The following is a 19,698-nucleotide window of genomic DNA, read 5'->3' as shown; positions in this document are numbered from 1 at the left end:
GTATGTTTTTGGATCATTTGTCAAAAATCATTTGCCCATATGAACATGGGTTTACTTCTGGACTCTTAATTCTTCTCTACCAGTCTATGTTTCTTTTTTTTTTTTTTGCCTGCTAATACCATGCTGTTTTGATTATTGTTACTTTGTAATATAATTTGAAGTCAGGCAGAGTGATTCCTCCAGACTTGTTCTTTTTTCTCTGGGTGGCTTTGGCAATTTGGGGTCTTTTGTGCTCCAATACAAATATGATAATTTTTAGTTCTGTATCTTTAAAAAATGCTGATGGGATTTTGATGGAATTGCATTAAATCTGATTTAGGTAATATGGTCATTTTAACTATGTTGATTCTTTCAATCCAAGAACTCAGAATATCTTTCCATTTCTTTGTATCTTCTTCGATTTCTTGTAATAGGGTCTTATAGTTTTCATTATATAGGTATTTCACATATTTCGTTAGATTCATTCCTAGGCATTTTATTCCTTTTGTTGCAATTGCAAAAGTAATTATTTTTTCTACTTCTTTTTCTGACAATTCACTATTAGGGCATAGGAACACTATAGATTATTGAACATTGATCTGTAAAAAGAAACTACATTACTATATTTGCTTATTGTTTCTTGTAGTGTTCTTGTGGAGCCTTTAGGGTTTTCTATATAGATAATAACGTCATCTGCAAATAGTGACAGTTTGACTTTTTTGTTTCCTCTTTGGATGCCTTTTATATCTTTCTTTTGCCTGATTGCACTTGATAGGACATTCAGTGTTGTATTGAATAACAGTGGCAATAGTGGACATACTTGTCTTGTTCCTGATCTATGACAGACCCTCAGCCAACATTATACTTATTGGTTTTTCACCATTATGACAGGCTGAAGGTCTGTCATAGATGGCCTTTATTATGTTAAGGTACTTTCCTTCTATATTGATTTTGTTTAGTGTTTTGATCATAAATGGATGCTGTATCTCGTCGATGGCTTTTTCCACATCTATTGATATGACCATATGATTTCCTATTTTTAAATTTGTTTATATGGTGTATCACATTAATCGATTTGCATATGTTGAACATCTCTGTGCTCCTGGGATGTAGCCCACTATATCACAGTGTATAATCTTTTTAATATGTTACTGTAATTTGTTCACTAGTATCTTCTTCAGGATTTTTTGCATCTGTGTTCATGAGAGATATTGGTCTGTGGTTTTCTTTTTTTGTGTTATCTTTACTGTTTTTTTTTTATCAGCATTACTGGCCTCATAAAATGAGTTAGGAAATATTGACTCTTCTTCAATGTTTTGGAAGAGTTTGAGGAGAGTAGGTATTAAATCTTTGAATGTTTGGTAGAATTTACAGGTGAAGCCATCTGGTCCTGAACTTTTACTTTTTGGTAGGTTTTTCATGATTGTTTCAATTTCCATACTGCTAATTGGTCTATTTAGATTTTCCAGTTCTTCTTGATTCAGTCTAGGAAGGTTGTATCCTTCTAACTACTTGTATATTGCATCTACGTTATTAAATTTGGTGTTATAGACTTTTTCATAGAATTATTTTTTGATCTTTTGTATATCTGTGGTGTCTGTAAGTTGATCTTCAGCTTCAAAGTATTATGATTTCAATCCTCTTATGTTTGTTGAGGCTATCTCTGTGTCCTAGTATGCGGTCAATCCTCGAGAATGTTCTATATGCACTAGAGAAGAACGTATAAGCAGTTGTTTTGGGATGGAAGGTTCTGTAAATGTCAATTATATTCAGCTGGTCTAATGTACAATATAAGGATGCTATTTTCTTATTGATTTTCTGTTTGGATGATCTGTTCATATCTGACAGTGGGATATTTAGGTCCCCCACTATGATAGTGCTTTGGTCTGTTTCTCCCTTTAGTTCTGTTAGTAATTGCTTTGTATATTTTGGGGCTCCCTGATTGGGAGCATAAATGTTACTGTTATTTCTTCTTGGTGCATGATTCCCTTTATATATCATCATAAAGTGTCCCTCAGTATCTTTCTTTACCTTTTTTATTTTGAACTCTATTTTGTCCAATATTAGTACCACTACTTCCACTTTTCTCTGAATGCCATTTGTTTGAAATATCATTTTGCACCCTTTCACTTTGAATTTATATTTGTCTTTGGAACTGAGATGTGTCTTCTGGAGGCAGCATATGGTTGGGTTTGTTTTTTGATCCAATCTGCAACTCTGTATCTTTTTATTGGTGAGTTCAGTCAATTTACATTTAGGGTGATTATTGAAATATGAGGTCTTCTTATAGCCATTTTATCTTTTGCTTTCTGGTAGCTTGGTGTTTCTATTGCTTCCTTGTCCTTGTGTTTCTGTTGTTTTTTTTTTATTTTTAATTTATTTGTTGGGTTTTGTGGATTTTTCCTCTGGACCTTCTTGTTATATAATTCGGTTCTGAATTTCTGGCACGTGATTACCATTACAAATATGTAAATAATAGTTATATATGTACAGTCATCAATTTTTTTCTGCATGTGCCTTATCTCCATTCCCCTTTGTGAATTTTGATCTTTGAATCCTCTCGTTTTTAGTCTTTGTTGTCTTAGTTTGTCCCTACGTATGCTGAACGTTCATTATTATCTTGGTATAGCAAATCTCTTCTTATTGTTTAAGCTTATAATGCCCTGTTTTAGTAAGGGTTGCACTTCTCAGCTTCTATGTGTCTGCTAGTTGTTTTACTCATGTATTTTTTTAAATCATTTTGTTTCAGCTGAGTTGACCCCTTTCAGTTATTCCTGTAATGCAGGCCTTGTATTGAAGAATTCCCTCAATTTTTGTATGACTGGAAAGGTCTGTATACATTGTTCTTGGTTAGTAGTTCCTTTCCTTTAATAGTTTGAATATTTGATTCCACTCCTTTCTTGGTTGTAAAGTTTGAACTGAGAAATCCGACGATAATCTAATGGGTTTTTCTTTAACAGTTACCATCTTCTTTTCCCTAGCTGCCCTGAGAATTCATTCTTTGTCTTTGATTTTTGATAAGTTTAATATAATGTGTCTTGTAAAAGGCTTTTTTAAACTGGAGATAACTGGGTGTTCTTGAAGTCCAAGTTCCAGCTCATTCTTTAGATTGGGAAATTCTCGTCAGTTATTTGTCAGACAATGCTTTCTATTCCCTGCTCCTTTTCCTCACCTTCACTAATGCCCATTAGTATTATGTCTCCTTTCCTGATGTTATCAGCTAGTTCTTGTATTTCTCTTTCATTATTTTTCACTCTTCAGTTTCTCTCTTCTTCCTTCTGATTTATTTCTAGATTTCTGTGTTCAATACCACTAATCTTTTCCTTCATTTGGTTTACCCTATTTCCCAAGCTTGCTATTTCATTTTTCAACCTTGCATTGTGTTCTTCATCTCCATAATTCTATTTTATTCTATTTGAAGGTTTTGATCTACTTGCTACAGAACTCATTCTGCTCACCTAGTGTGTTTTTTTTCCAATTCCTGAAATTGTTGATCTGAGTTGTTTTGGATCTTATTGAGTTTTTTCAGAAGTATCATCCTGAATTCTGTCATTTAAGTTGCATATTTCTATGTCTTTAAGCTTATTTTTTGGAGATTTTTGAGCTGCCTTGTCACCTTAGTTGTTGATGGTGTTTAATGGACTATTTCTCCACATAGGCATTAACGGAAGTGTACTCTGCTTTTTTTCCCAGAAAGTAGATTTATTAAAGGTCTCTCTTTAGTCTGTTGCAAAGAAGGCATTTTTCTTTTGGTCATATGTATATTGCATTATGTGTTCATAACCCAAAGTCGAATTTCCTTCTGTCATCATATATTTCACCTTATCTATTTTCCCTCCGCCCCGTTTTTCCTCTAGTAACCACTAAACTGTTACCTGTGTCTATGAGTTTTTGTTCGTTGCATTTGTTTACTGCTTTCAGTTTTATATCCTACATATAAAAGAAACATCTTTTGAGGAAAAACAATTCAACCTATAACAATTACAGTCTCAAATTGAGAAAATTATAAAGCTGGAAGACAAATTTGTGATTCTGGATGGTGGGAGGTTATGAGTTAGTTGTGACTATAAAGGGATATTATGAGAGATCTTTGCATTGATAAAATATTTCTGTATCTTGAGTGCCAAATGACAGTTACATAAATCTACACATGTGATAAAGTAGCAAAGGACTATGTACACATGTTGAAACAATATCAACATTCTGACTTTGTTATTGTTCTGTAGTTATGTCATGTAACAACTGGCAGAATAGTACATGGGACCTCTCTGTAGTATCTTTGCAACTTTCTGTGAACTTATATTTCAAAATAAAAGCATAATATATGGATATGGATATATACACCCTAAGACAGATAATATTAAGGCATTTCAGAAGATAACAATTCTACAAATTTCAAGAGAAGTAAAAATCACATACAAAACACAAAGTTCCAACCTGGAACATAAAAAAAAGATGATGGAACGATGCCTTTAGAACTCTGAAGCAATATTATTGTTAACCTAGAATTCTATACCCAGCCAAGCTTTCAATCACATATAAGTGTAGAATAAAGATAGTTTCGGACATATGGTATCTCAAAAGAAATATTTTTTATTAATTGACCTTTTCTTAAGAAGTTACAGGAGGATGTGCTCCAGCAAAACCAGAGAGCAAACAAAGCAAGAGGAAGACACAGAATCTAGGAGACGGGGATCCCTCCAGGAAAGGGAAAAGAGAATTCCTAAAATAAACATCAGTGCTAAACCTGGTTGGTTTAAAATAAGTGAGCAAATAGATGAGCACTGCTGCTGTAGTAAGGAAGTCTAGGAACTTCTTCTGAAGGGAGGATCACTACCTCCATTTGAAGAACATTTGAAGATCACTACCTCCACTTGAGGGGAGACCTCAAGACTTGGTAGCTCCTAATCCAAGGAACCTAATCTTTTTCATGTCTTGCTGTGAGATCCTAAATGATGAAATGGGGATGATGATTCTACATCTCATGTAGGGCCATTGTGGGGATAAAGATGACACATACTGGGGAATTGGCTGGGAAAAGGAACTCTCAAATCAATTTGCCTGTCTCATTCTTACCTCTAGTTCATGGATGGGCACAGGTTGTGATGGAAGGCAGGAAATACACTTGATCTTTATAGTTAGGGGGTTTAAGTCTTGCTTTTGTTCTTCAGTCATGATAGGAACTTCTGTTTTTAAAGTCAAAAAACAATCTAAAATGTTGGCAGACTGTCCACTGCCACGACTAACAACAGTTTGCCATCCTGGTGGAGGGAGGTGGAATAAACATAGCATTATATAGTTACACATCACAGTTCCAAAACAAGTACAGAGGGATCAGATAATCTGAGAAGAGCCTATTATAAAATTACAAGTAAAAAAAGTAAATTAAAAAAAAAGAATTGGGAAACACCTACAGGCAGTATGTTATACATCAGTTTCTCAAACCGAGGTTCCATAGATTCTCTAAGAGAATTTAATTTTTATGATTTAATCTTGATGATAATCTTACAATGTTAGCAGTTCTTGAATCATCTATAGGATACAGATGCTTTGGGTACCACCAGTCTGATTGACTTGGTCTTGGGTGTAGCCTTCGCATTGGGATTTTTAAAATCTCCCCAGGTGATTCAGAACCACCATCCTAGACTTGTGTTGTCTAGTACATTAGTTACCAGCTCTGTGTGGCTACTTAAATTTAAATTAATTAAAATTAAATACAATTTAAAGTACAGTTCCTTCTTCACATGAGCCACATTTCAAATGCTCAGTAACCATGTATGGCTATGAGTTACTGGACTGGACAATACAGATATATAACATTTCCATCACTGCAGAGAGCTCTATTGCAGAGTGCTGTTTAAGGCAATTATTTTAGAATAGAATAAATTCAAGAACAAATTATGCCTATGTGTGTTTTGGTGGTTAGTAATGTCACTTTAATTGCTGTGGTCTAATGCAGGGGCCGCCAATCCCTGGGTTGCAGACTGCTACCAGTCCATGGTCTGTTAGGAACCAGGCTGCACAGCAGGAGGTGAGTGGTGGACAAGTGAGCAAAGCTTCATCTGTATTTTCAACCACTCTCCAGCTCTAGAATTACTGCCTCAACTCCACCTCCAATCATCAGGCATTAGATTCTCATAGGAGCACTGGTCCCTGGTGCCAAAAATGTTGGAAATTGGTGGTCTAATGAGAAAAACATAGATATCGATGTAGGGTATAACTGATATATTTGAGCCAAATCAAGTGTGGCACACTTTTGCAATAGTGTGACTAGAAAAAAGGTGGTTGACTTGAACTACTGCGTGGTACATAGCTGTGAGAATACTTTTCTGATAAAAGATGTCCATTCATTTCACTAGGTGGAGACATACTTAAGTGTAGAAAAAAATGCAAAAAGCTCCAGTTCTACAAGTAGAGAGGTCTAGGTTCAAATTTCAGATCAGACTCTGTAGTCACATGACCAACAAGTTAGAGACTCTTTGAGGCTCAGTTTACTCAGTGAAAAATGGGCACAGATACCGCCTTTCTTAGGGTTATATATGTGAAGGTGCCAGGAACACTGCCCAACACATTGTACATGCTCAACATCAGTTCTATTCCTTTCAAAATGTTTGTAAATATATTTCTAGGGCACATAAAAACCAATTCACTCATTCTCAGAAAGCCTAGTCACTTCCAAAACAAGTTGTGGGCCTTGTGTATGCAGTTGTCTGCATGGGCCGTAAGCATGGGGAATTGAGCATCTCCTTGGGGTAGCCCTCCCTACTCCCACGTGATTCTCTTCAATAAAGCCGACTCATCAAGGCCATACCTAAATATGATTTGTGTTCTAGAACTTTGTAAGCCTTTTAATATAAAGATTGCCCAATTTAGAAAAATATCTCCAGTACAAACATATACTCAAATCATTCATAAATTTAGGGAAGTGTCAGCCATACTTGCAGGGTAGAGTTTCTCAACCTCGATAATACAGACATTTGGGGACAGATAACATTTTGTTATGGGGACATATAGCAGAATTCCACTCAATGCCATTAGCATTCTTCTCCCACTTATGACAACCGAAAATGCCTCCACACACTACCAAATGTTCCCTGGGGGATGCAAGGGCCTGAGTTGAGAACCACTGTTCCAGAATAAGAGAAAAGGTAGGGGCCGACACCTTGTGGCTTGTGCACCTACAGCTGCCCATACTAGCCTCAACGACGCATTAATGCAACTTAATCCTCAAATGAAACTTTGTGGTTGCTATTGTCTCTGCTTTACAGATGGGAACTGAGGCCCAGAGATGTTAAATAATCATCTAAAGTCTCTTGGCTAGTAAGTGTTAGATCCAGTGTTTACACCAGTTTTGCTTGGCTAAGTTTGGCCCCTCTACTATGCAATAAAAATAATAATTTAGTCTAAACACAGAATCTTATTGGGTTACTAGTTAACCAATATTTGTCACTAAGGTTTGCAAAGTCTATGGCCCAATTTGAAACTGAAGATGATTACCAAAATAATCATCTGGTTTTGGAATAGATCTTATACTACTATATTATGGCAAACACTAACATACAATTGGCTTGCTGAGCCAAGGCCATTCTCAGTTTATCACCATAAACCATGACATCAGCATAAGGGAAGAGGTTATCTTTCTTTTTTCCTTGCTGGAGGCTCACTGCCCTGCACCCAGAAGCAGCTTCCACCTTCATACCAGCAACCTCTTTGTGTCCTACTGTATGCGAGTTTCCATGCCAAGCAGTTTACACATATTATTTCGTGTGATCCTTACTACAGCCCTTGGAGTAGGAATTATCACTCCATTTTACATATGAGGAAACCGAGACTCAGAGAAAACAGGCAACTTGCTGTTAAGTGGCTGAGCCAAATTTTGGTCTGTCGCCAGAGTTCTTGCAATAACTCTCATATTACACAGCCATGAGAACACAGGTTAAAGAAAGGGGAGGCCCAGGTACCTCCTGACTTCACTTTGCTGGAAACAGTCACGCTGAGCAAATCAAGATCATTTAAGATTTTCCTTCCCCTCACAGCAAAATTAAGGGCCAAGTCATGCAGGTCATCCAGAGCTCACCCACTAGAGAACATCTTTGGGATTCAAGGACCATGAAACATGTTGAAACATGTACCATGATGTTTGCTTCAAGCAGAAGCAGGCAACAGCTATTTGGGAAGACTTAGTTCTCCCATAGGACAACATGAGAATGGATAAAAATTGGAAGATTCATTTCTCTAGAAGCTTCTGACATGGTGGGAAAGCTAAGGGAGTCTGAAAGGCCCAACTTTAGGGAAAAGCTGATTTAATAAAAATCCATTTAAAGCTGCAAAACAAAAAGGTAAAGGGGGAGGGTGAATACATGGTGACAGAAGGCGATCTGACTTTGGGTGGTAAACACATAATGCAATATACAGATGATATGTTATTGAATCATACACCTTGAACTTATATAATTTTATTAACTGGTGTCACCTCAATAAATTTAATTAAAAAGTTAATGGTATTTCCTCATAATGTATCAACACTAACCAAAGAGTCTGTGAGGATTATGATTTTTCCAGTATCTGTGGAACTCAGTGCTGACTTTATGGGGTTTTTACCCTATATGTCTGCAAAAATTGATTCCATCTCAGAAAAGACTGAAGCCTAAATTTCTTTAGATTGGCCAATAGAGGGCGCACATTCACCCTGATTTCCATCCTCCATCCTGCCTGCCAACACAAAAAATCCCAAACCCCAAACCAAAAACCCGCAATGAAATAGATTTGAAATTAGTTTCCCTGAGGAGAAAAGAAGAGGGTTCCCCTTACCCATATTACCCTTTTAAAAATGAAGCCATATAACTTTACCCAAATATATTCTGAGCTTTCATCATCAAAACATACAGATATAATAAATGCCTGTTTATTATTTATCAAACTGTAGAAAACTTAGTTTATAACTTGTGATAGATCTTGCAAAGAAAAAGAATTAAACTCCAGTTCTGCCACTGAGCTATGTGACTCAGGTAAGTTATTTGACTTCTCTGAGTTTTGAGTCCTCACTGAAAAAAAAATGATGACAATAATAACCACTTCTCACACCACTGCTACAAGTTTATTGGGAGGATCAGAGTTTGTCATGAGAAGTAAATGATGGGACATAAATACGGGTTCCCTTTCCTAATTTTTTTTACTAGATGTTTTTGTAAAAATCTATAGAAACAAGTTTATTAAAAAGCAGCATCTTCTTTTGGCAAACAAAATTGTGACATTTTTTTTTTCATAAATTTCCTTAGACTTGGGAATAAGACCTGGGTTTAAATCCTGGCATCACACTTACTTGCTATATGATCTTAGACAATGCATTTAACTCTCCATGCTTCCCTTTTCTCCCCTGTGTAATAGAGACACCCTTACTTGGCAAATGTGAAATTTGGTGGCATAGAGCAGGGGTTTGGTCATAATGAGAATCCTGTTTATAAACTTTTGGCTAAATTTGACAAGACAATGAGAAACTGTTGGGAATAGGTGTAGCTACCTGCAAGGAGTGGCATTACTGCCAGCTGGATGGAAAAGGAGCCCTGCTTCCAGTGGCCTGCCAGCTTGGGGTCAGTGTCCTCTTCTGCTCGGGATTTCTTCCTTTTCTTCTGGCTTTTCTTCTTTCCTTCTGATTCTTTCTGTTTAACTATGAAATCAAAAGAATGAAATAAGCATTAAGAGGAGCTCATATCCAAGCTATAATATGTGAATACATATGCTGCAGAGATTTGAGAAAGTTTGGGAAGCTCCTTGGAGGCAGAATTGTCCTTAGTGCTGCTGCCCTTTCCCAGAAATCAGAAGAGGTGTCTAAATGTGGATAGCTGATCAGTTACCAGTTATATGCAGGGAGAAATGGAGGGGTGTCCTGGTCCCCCACCTGCTACTACCCGAGAACATGGGTCAAAAGGGGGCTAAGGTTGTTATGATAACAGCAGCACCACAGCATATCTAAATACTCCTTGAAGTCAGCTCTTCACCACAAAATAGGGTTGAGGTTTGGGCTTTGGAGTTAACCACCAGAGTTCCAGAACTAGCTCTGCCTCTCCTGCAATATAACCCTGGGAAAGTGCCTTCACCATTCTAAGCCTCAATTACCTCATCGGTCAAATGAGGCAATAGTACCTGCCTCTAGAGTGTTGAGAAGAGTAAGGGTACAGAAAATGTTAGGGTTAGTGCCAAGCTTTGATCAAAAGTAAAAAGGAGAGGATAAGAGTCACAAGTCTATGATAGTTAAAACCATGGTTCCATTATATAAAAGCCAATTAAATGGACTAGAAAGCCCAGAACTAGATCCACATGCATAGGGGGACTTACTCAATGCCAGAGGTGGTGTTTAAAATCAATGAGAAAGAATAGAGTAATAAATTAATCATACTGACTATCCATTTGGAGGTAAATAAAATTATCAGGCACCTCATGCTATATGTAAAAGGAATTTCAGCCCAGAAGTGGAAACAAAAACTTCAAAATGATTGGAATAATACATAATAGACTATACTGATATCTGGATGAGGATGAATTTCTTAAACATTACCCAAAGTACAAACTAGAAAAAAATAGTTAAAAATTGGTATACGAAAGAAGATAACATATATAGAGTAAAAGGATAAGTTACAGATCTCAGTCTGTGTTTATAATGCATGTAACTGACAATGCATAATTATCCAGAAGATATAAAAATAAAGCTTATGAATCAATAAGAAAAAATTGAAACACAAAGGAAAAATAAGCAAAGAAATAAGAATAGGCAAATCACATGAGCGTGACCAAATAAGCATATGAGAATCTTTTAACCCCACTGGGAATCATGAATTAAGCCCTTGACTGTGCCAAGCATGGGTGATGATGTGGAGAAACGGGAATTCTTGGGACTGCTGTCAAGAGGGCAAAAAATAGGTACATTCTAGAGAGTAAACTGGCAGCATCTCCAGTAAGCAAATGGGATAAGGAGTAAATGTGCACTTCCTACACCTGGTGACCTTGCTGGCCAATGCCATAGACTCTTCCATACATGCACATAAACACCTGCTCAAAGATGATAGCTATTGCAGTGCTGGTGGCAGCAGGGAATTGAAGACAACTCAAATGTTCCTCAGTGGGGGACTACATGGATGAAGGATGGTATATCCATCTAATGGGGCACTCTACCAAAAGGAAGAACCACATCAATTATCTACCTCAGCATAAGGTACAGATTTTAAAACACAAGATGCAAAGGGGATGGAAACTTTACCTGTAAACTTTTATTTCCTAAAAAAGAAAAAAGAACAAGAAATGAAGGAAATATAGCAAAATAATAACACCTAAATTGTGGGTACAGTGTCGTTATATTTTTCTGTGTACTCTTTTATCATTTCAAAATTTAAAAAATGGTTTAAAAACCTTATTAAAATACTCAGGAAACATAAAAAAAGAGTTAGACCATCTAATCTGGAAAAGAGAAAACTCAGAAGGAGCTGAGATGTGTTCAGATATGAAAGTGTGAACTAATTCTTTAGGACCTCACAAATAGGAATAAATTTTATTCAGCTATGTTTCCAATACCTAGTAGAGAGCCTGACTCAATCACTTCTCTCTGCATCTTCAGTGTTGAACTAGAACCAGGAAAAGCAGATTAAATGAATGAGAGTTAAGGAAATGACTTACAGTAGTTATAGTTGAATAAACAAGAAATGGCCATCCTAGGACGCAATAAGTATACTAGATCCAGAATCATCCCCTTCGTAGTAGAAATCCAACGACTTGCTGAAAAACTGATGAGGAGATATAGGCCAAATAGATTTATTGTCTCCTGAGGATCTTTGCCTCTTGGCAGTCTATCACTAAAATAACATGCTTCTGTATGATCAGTTCCTGCAATCTAGGATGCTATTTCCCTCATTCCACCATACGAAGCAAATAGCTTCCTATCCTCCAAGATATCCTCAACTCTTTTGTGCTTTCCCAACATACCATATACCTACTCCTACCATAGCATTTATCACATAGAATTTTAATTATTTATTTGAAAGTCTCCACTAGACATTAGAGATTTCCATGTTTCCCATATTCACAACACTATGGATCAGGAGCACAAAAATATTGGAAGAGTGAGAAAGGATATGATAGAGGGTAGATGAAAGGGATAATGTGGGTAAGTGAATGGGATGAAATGGGACTGAATGAATGGATAGATGAATGGATGGATGGATGTTGGAGATGGATAGATGAGGTGAGATAGAATGGATAAGTTGAAAGTATATGCAGTATTCTTTTATTTTGAGTAATATTTGGTCAGATATCACAGAATTTTATTGAAGTATTTGGAATTTGAAATATTTCATAATTCTTCCAAGCTCAGTTATATTATAAAATTCCAAAATCCCATTCTTACTTTGAAATTTTTGCTTGTCTAATATGTTTGTTAAGCTGCTAACTGATGGTCTCTCAATTAATTCTTTCATCTCCATCATGGTTGCCCCACCCAAAGAAATAGTTGGTATTCTTGAAACATTCCATCTAGAAAATTCACAAAGAGAAAAATAAATAAAGGTGAAAAATCAGGGACCAGATAGATCTAGGAATCTATTTATTGGACTAAATGTGAGCAGATTAAAAAAAAATAACATTGAATTCTTCTAAACCAATGCTTCTCAAATTTCACATGCACATGCATCATCTGAGAATGTTGTCAAATAAAATGCAGATTGTAGTTCAATAAGCCTGGGGTAGGCCTGAGATTCCACCTTTCTAGCAAGCTCCCCAGTAAGACTGATGCTATTGGTCTGTAGACAACACTTGTACTATCAATTCCTAACCAACTAGAAAATATGAAAAATAATATATTTTTAATAAAAGCAACTGAAAGTTTAAAATATTGAGGAATTCATTTATAGGCATTATCCACAACACATATAGGAAGAAAAAATGAACTCAATAATAACATAAAGGAGTTGCTGAAATAGGTGAAAAGATACACCATGATCTAGGATGGGAGAACTTTACAATGTAAAAATGTCAATTCTTTCTAAATTAATCTATAAATTCAATGCAAAAACAATTTTTTAAATCAAGATCTTTTTAAATGACACTTTCTCTTGGTTGTCCCCATCCCATTCCTCCAATCTACCAACTGGGCCTCCATTCTACTCCTGGTCCTGATCCAAAGAAACTCCTTCTCCAGATCCTTCTTTGGCTCCAAGAGGCCCCAAGAGCAACTGCAGTCACAGCAGGAAAGGCTGTGAACTCAGTAATCTGAAGGTGTGGGTTGGCATCTGGGCTTCAACAACACCCCCAAGATTCCCAAGAATTCTTGTTTTAGAACTTTGTGAAAACCATTTAACCACTCAGTCACCTTATATAGAAAATAGAGATAGTAATACTGCCTCACAGAGTGATCATTATGAGGATTAAATAAGCAATGCATGACAAAGTACTGTGCCTAATATATATTTTAGGTACTCATAAACACAAGCATGCCTTTCTCATTCCTTTAATTTCTCTTGCATTGCATGAGCTCCAACATAACTTAAATTACTAAAAATCTACACTGACTCATGATAGGAGTCTGTAGGGCTAGGAATAAGGGGCTGTATTTCCACTCTCCAAAATAATATCGGTTCATCCTTACCCAACTGTGGCAAGATCTTCTGTTCTGAGTAGCTTTTCACATTCCTCAGTATTCTTGGAAAGAGTTTCAGGCTCTGCTGGGTGAGAACATGAAATCGCTTATTAGCAAATGTCTTCAAACTTTTTGTTTCATACTAGTTCACTAAGAAATGAGAGCCCTTTGCATATTTTGTAATACCAGCTTCAGCAGAAGGCCTGGTTTGTGTGAGCATTCAGTAAAAAAGCTTTGTTAATAATAAATAAGAAAATGACTGAGTATATAGACTAACTATGATTATTTTGGCAAATGGAGGCAAGAGGAGCCCTCCAGTTCTTTATATAATACCCCAAAAAGAAAAAAATATATATAAAAGAAAAGCCTACTATCTATTAAGTTGTCCACTTCAGAATAGTTTACATTAGAAAATACTGAAAACACTCCCAAAGTCCTAAATTCCCACCTATAGGGAATGATTAAGCAAATTACAACATTACCAGCAAATGCAGTATTATTTAGTTACCACAAATGAAGTTTATGGAAAGTTTTGAAGGAAATAAGAAAGTGCATGCAATGACATATTAATATCAGAATACAGAATTATATAACCAGGATAACTTCATCTATGTAAAAAAAAAGTCTTAGTGAAATAAAAAGGAATTTGCCATAATATGATAACCAAAATAATATAATACTTGTTCCTGATGGTGGAATTATAGATTATTTCCCTTATTTTAAATTCTACATTCACAGAATTTTCTTAAAAATACACACATATATATAAGTTCTATAGTTAGAAAAGTATTTTTTGTAAGCCACAGAATTGATAAAAATTAAACAAAGAAAAATAATCAACAATAAAAAGTGAGTTGTGCAAAGAGAGCAGTGCTTGCTTTGGCAGGGTGAACCAGAACCAGCAAAAGCAGCTGATACACATGAAGGAAATCAGTGCACACACACTAGACCAGTATCACCAATCAATCATTTTCTCTGCCATAGTTTGCACTCAGTTTATTCACAAAGGCCATCTCCACTCACCGTCCAAAGACTTTAAGTATTTTTCTGCTTTTTCTGGTTTTCCTACTGCATACTCCTCACCCCACTCCTCTTTGACATGAATGCCCTGTTCAGACAATCTTCTCTGATTTAAAACCAAACGTCTCACTTCCTCTAGAGTGCAGGGAAAAAGAGAATCATTGACCCAATCAACCAGAAATACTTATTGAATACCTACTATGTGACAGTCATTTTCTTAGTGTCGGAGATGGAGCAATGGATAAGGTGGGCAAGGCCCCTGACCTCATTGAGTTGCTTGTTGCCTAGGGGTCTGCCGCTTCAAAATACCAGAAAACACAAACCTCAACTGGCAATGGCTTCTTCTAAATAAGACCATTAATTACTTGATTTATGTTGTTCCATTTAATCATTACACTTCACTTTAAGGAAGGCATTACCATTTCCCCATTTCATAGATGAGGAATCTGACACTGGAGTAACTTCTGTGATCAGAGAGTTGGCTTTAGCAAAGTCAGGACCACCCCCAGAGCTCCTTTCCTCAGCTACGGAGATGACTCCTCATGTCCTTCACTTCTATCAATATGGAGCTTTGCATGCACATGGCAGTAACAAATGTGTGTAAAATAATGAACAGAGGAAGTAAGTGAATGAATGAAGATAATGGATGCTACAAGAAAAATATAAGGAAAAGAGGTGGAATTGCATTCATTGTTGAAAGATAGATAAAAATTTTGGAGAAAGAAATAAAACTAACAGCCCCTTTGTATGGCCAAATGCAGGCCCTACAATGAGGAAAAGCCTTGTGTCTTCAGGGACCAGGTATGAAGGTAGAAGTAGCAATGAGAAAGGAGCTTTGGGGAACAAATTGTAAGTTGCCTTTAAGGCTGGACTTAGAAGTCAGACTTGGTTCCTGAAGGCACTGAGCAACCATGTGACATGTTGCAGAGCAATGAAGTTCCAGGGTTAGGGGTGACATAGACAGGCCATGGAACAATGGTAGGAGAGAGGAGACAGGAAAAACCTGGTGTAGAGAGAAGAGCCAGCTAAGAGAAAGAGACCTCCAAAGAATTACACACAGACAGGGTGAGTGGGATAGCCAAGAGTTGAGTCAACTATGACTTGGCAGGGGTTCTTCAAGTATGATGTCTTCTTTATCCAATACTGAGAAATCAAGAAGATGAGCAGATTTAATAAAGGAGAAATGCTAACTCTTGACTAGAATGTTTCATTCAATACCAGCAGGCTGAAAGCTAACAAATTTAGGAACATGACCTATAGTGAATCCAAATAAACTTCCTATCCCCTTTGTAACATGAAACAAACCTCTTATGGTCTTTCTGCACTTCCAAGAACACGAGTTTCAAAAGATATATTTTTAAGTGAAAAAAAAAAAAGGCAAGACTTAAAGCAATATATATACTGGGTTCGTTTTTGTTAAAATTTTGTACCCATATATAAAATGACAAGGAAATGTTAGCAATGACTAGCTCTGGTCAGGCATTATGTGATTTTATTTTTTTCCTTCCTTTTTGCTAGTCTATTTCTAAATGTTTTATAAAGTGAGCATACACTGATTTCTCTGATAGAAAAAAAAATTAACCTAAGAGGCAGTGGTACCAGTCTTGAGACAGGGTTTGAGGAAGAGCAGGTGGTCATTTCAAGAACACTCAGTAAAAGCCCGTGAGCCTTCCCTATAGGGCCAAGAACACCCTTCCTCCTTCCTTTCTGACCAGGCGATTCCATTTACCCTTCCAATCTTGGCTCTCATGGCCTCTTGTTCAGGAAACCTTCCTGATACACTTACCCCAGCACTCCTGCTCCAATATAAGCCCACTGAGGGGTAGATGTTTACCAGAAATTTTAACTTGGCAGTTTGGGGACAGGCCTTTGAATCTGTATTTAGGTGGCACTTCAAGTGCACATAGTGCAGGTGGTGTACAGCCCACAATTGGAGGATGTGGATCTTTCTTTTGGTCAAAGTGAGAAAAGTCACCTCAAATCCCATTTTCTCCCTCAAGAATTATACAATTAGTAGTTTAGATATAAACCAGTGATTCTCAGCAAGTGGTAAGTTTTCCCCTTCCCTCCAGGGGACACTATGTGAAATTTTGATTATCACAACTGGGAGGCTACTGCTGGCAGTTAGTGGAGTAGACATCCTAAACTGCCCAGGACATTCTCACAAGAAATTATCTGACCCAAAATGCCAATAGTAATGAGGATAAGAACTCCTGGATATAAATGAAAGATTAAAAATCAGAAGCCCTAAGCACCCAGTGTCAGAAAGAATCCTTGAGAAGTCAGTCTGAAAACCTGGAGAAAGGAGAGATTTTCCAGTTATAAAAATCTGGGTTCTGATTCTGGCACTGTAATTTGCTTCAAGCAAGTGATGGACTCACTATGCTTACTATAAAAAGGGAATAACTGTACTTATCTGGAAGCCTCTAACAACAAAAATAATAGTACCACACTCCAAGGATTTTTAGATTCACATTGATTTTACCTTTTAACATCTTTGAAACCTGGGATACATCTTTACAATTAATACCATAGCATAGTTTAATTGGGTTTTATTATTGTTTTCAAATTCTCTATAGACAATGCACATCTTCTTTATTGCTTGTGCCTGGGGGGATCACTCTAACTTCCCTGCCTCCAGGCATCTGACTAGAGGAAGTAGATACAAGCTTAAGATCATCACCTAGTTCAAAATGAAGACAAAATTGAATTCAATTATCTGACTTCAAAGCCTGAGTCTTTCTACTTCTTCCAACATTCTCATTCAAGGGCAATTCAAAAGGTGACTTTCTGTAGTTGATATAATATTGACACAAGTAACAGTCTAGAGTGTCTATGTAAAAATGTTAACATGGAGTCATGGTGGTGGGATTTTTAAAAATGTTTCCTGGGGGTGGGTGCCCATGTTGGCACTGCCTAGGGACAAGAGGTCTTGAAAGGTTGCAGAAGTGGAGGTGTGGCAGCCTGACCCTGCCTGGCCATTTCCTGTTCTGAGGAGTTCATTCTTGACTGTCCTCCCCTCCACCTCAAAGACTCTTTGGCTAACATCAGTTTTTTTCTGAGCTTGCCAACCAATTAACATTCTTCCTTATATCTGTAGCTGTGTAGGAATAACAAGACTGGATAAAATTGCCTGTTATGTTACAATCAGGGCTCAGCCTTTGGATAAGAATCCGCTGATCCAGTGTTGGCTTCCTGCTTATGGCCTGCTTATGGCCTTGGTGTCCTGTCTCCCTGTTTAAGAATCCTGCAACATTTCTGGGGCTCATCAGAGATGCAGAAATGGCAATTTTTCACTTCCCTTGTCTTTGGGGTCTGGCCAGGATGCTGGGAAAAGCAAACTTCACCTGGCATGCTAGCAGACCTATTATCTCTAGGGGAGGATGACTCTTCCAGTGGGCTGGGGCGTTAGCTCTGAGAGCACAGAAGGACCTGGAGAGGTGTGGGAACCAGCCAAGGAGCACCACCCAACTGAATTGGTAAGGACCTGGGTCCCAGGAACAGCCCATTCGCTATAGGACAGAAGGGGAGTCTGATCAACTCCCGAGGTCACTCAAGTACTCTATATTTGTTAGAGGAAATAGTGAGCTCTCAGGTACATAGGGTGGAATGCGTTTGGTGTATGACTGCATGTGATTGAGACGTGGCCTTTTCATAAAGTGAGAGTTGAGCCCCTATCTACGGTTCCGTGGTGAACCTCATACTGCTTAGGGTGCTGTCACTGGATCTCCGTGAGGAATTTATTCCAGTGATCCAAGTCGGGGGTTCATACCGACCAATTGCTAAGAGATGCTTGAAATATCCCTGTGAGAGGAACAGCTGGAGATGGGCAAAGTGAATCTCTGAGTACATGTGTGTCACTGACCACAGGTGGAAGGATGGGTGGATAACAGAGTAAATAGAAATCTTTAGATTGTTTGCATAAGAGTTTTAAAAAGAGTTATTCAAGAGATTATGTAAAGTCACCCCACAGAAACTCCTCACCTTTTGTGAGATCAACTGATCCTCTTTTGATATTGGGTGGCCAGCAGAGGGAACTCTTTTTAAGGAAGTCATCACAAAGGTCTCTCAAGTCATTACTGGTCAACCTGGCCACAGAGACCAATTCCCTTATATTGATTCTTGGGAGGCAATAGTTCACAACCAACTCCCTTGGTTGAGAGTCTGCCTAGAGGAGAATTGTAGGGTCCCCACAAGGCAAGTTAAAAGAAAAGGAGCCTGTGTTGCAAGCATTAGGCTAGAATGGGCTCCATTCTGCTAGGCTCCCAGGAGCCTAAGGCCAAATGATAGTTGGGGGGTGACCTACTAACTTCATGATTCACACTGGAGCTGAACACTCAGTAGTAAGTCATCCTGTGGGCCCCCTTTCTCAAAGACAAGCTACCATTGTGGGAGCAACTGGAGGATGTCTGTTGTCCCCTCCTGCATCCCTGCTGGTACAGGAAGTTGTACAGGAATTTCTATATCTGCCCAACTGCCCTGCGGCACTTAAGGGGTGAGATCTTTTAGGAAAACTCCAGGCTCTGATTACTTTGACACATGTGGCCAAGTAGCCGTAACCCTGGGGAGGCTAAAAGCATGGATCATGTTGCTCATGGTTCCCCAAGGAGAAGAGTGGCGCCTCTATAGTTTCATAGAAGGGTCCCAACAGAGACCCAGGTGCCTCTTCAAAGTGCCCAGAGTGTGGGCTGAAGACAACCCTCAAGGACTGGCTAGACACATTCCTTCACTAGGGGTAGAATTAAAACCAGGAGCTGAGCCAGCCCACCAAAAACAGTATTTCATCCCCCATAAGGCACAAATGAGGATCCAAAAACATTTAGAGAAACTTCTGAAGTATAGAATTATTTGTTCCTGCCAATTATCCTAGAATACACCTCTCCTGTTGGTTCAGAAGCCAAAGACCAGTGAATACCAGCAACCAACCAAGCAACTGTCACCCTGCACCTTGTTGTCCCCAACCCATATACCCTCCTAGGCCTCATTCCTGCTGAGGTAGCTAATTGCACCTGGATCTCAAGGACGCCTTCTTCTGCATATGCCTTGTTCCTCAGAGTGAACCACTGTTTGCCTTCCAA

At 37.9% G+C, this 19,698-nt stretch overlaps 1 protein-coding gene across 1 annotated transcript in view; it reads right to left on the bottom strand.

The window, feature by feature from the left end:
* Positions 1-19,698, bottom strand: part of LOC107503324 (uncharacterized protein CFAP92-like) — a 44,608-nt gene that overhangs the window by 11,030 nt on the left and 13,880 nt on the right. Inside the window, 4 exon segments of the mRNA XM_016131450.2 lie at positions 9,500-9,646; positions 12,374-12,498; positions 13,610-13,706; positions 14,624-14,755. Coding sequence (XP_015986936.2) covers positions 9,500-9,646; positions 12,374-12,498; positions 13,610-13,706; positions 14,624-14,755 — 501 coding nt within the window.

Source organism: Rousettus aegyptiacus, unplaced genomic scaffold (assembly GCF_014176215.1).
Source record: "Rousettus aegyptiacus isolate mRouAeg1 unplaced genomic scaffold, mRouAeg1.p scaffold_m13_p_6, whole genome shotgun sequence".
Lineage (NCBI taxonomy): Eukaryota > Metazoa > Chordata > Mammalia > Chiroptera > Pteropodidae > Rousettus > Rousettus aegyptiacus.
Note: the sequence above shows the minus strand (reverse complement) of the source record. Positions and strands in the feature narration are given on the sequence as shown.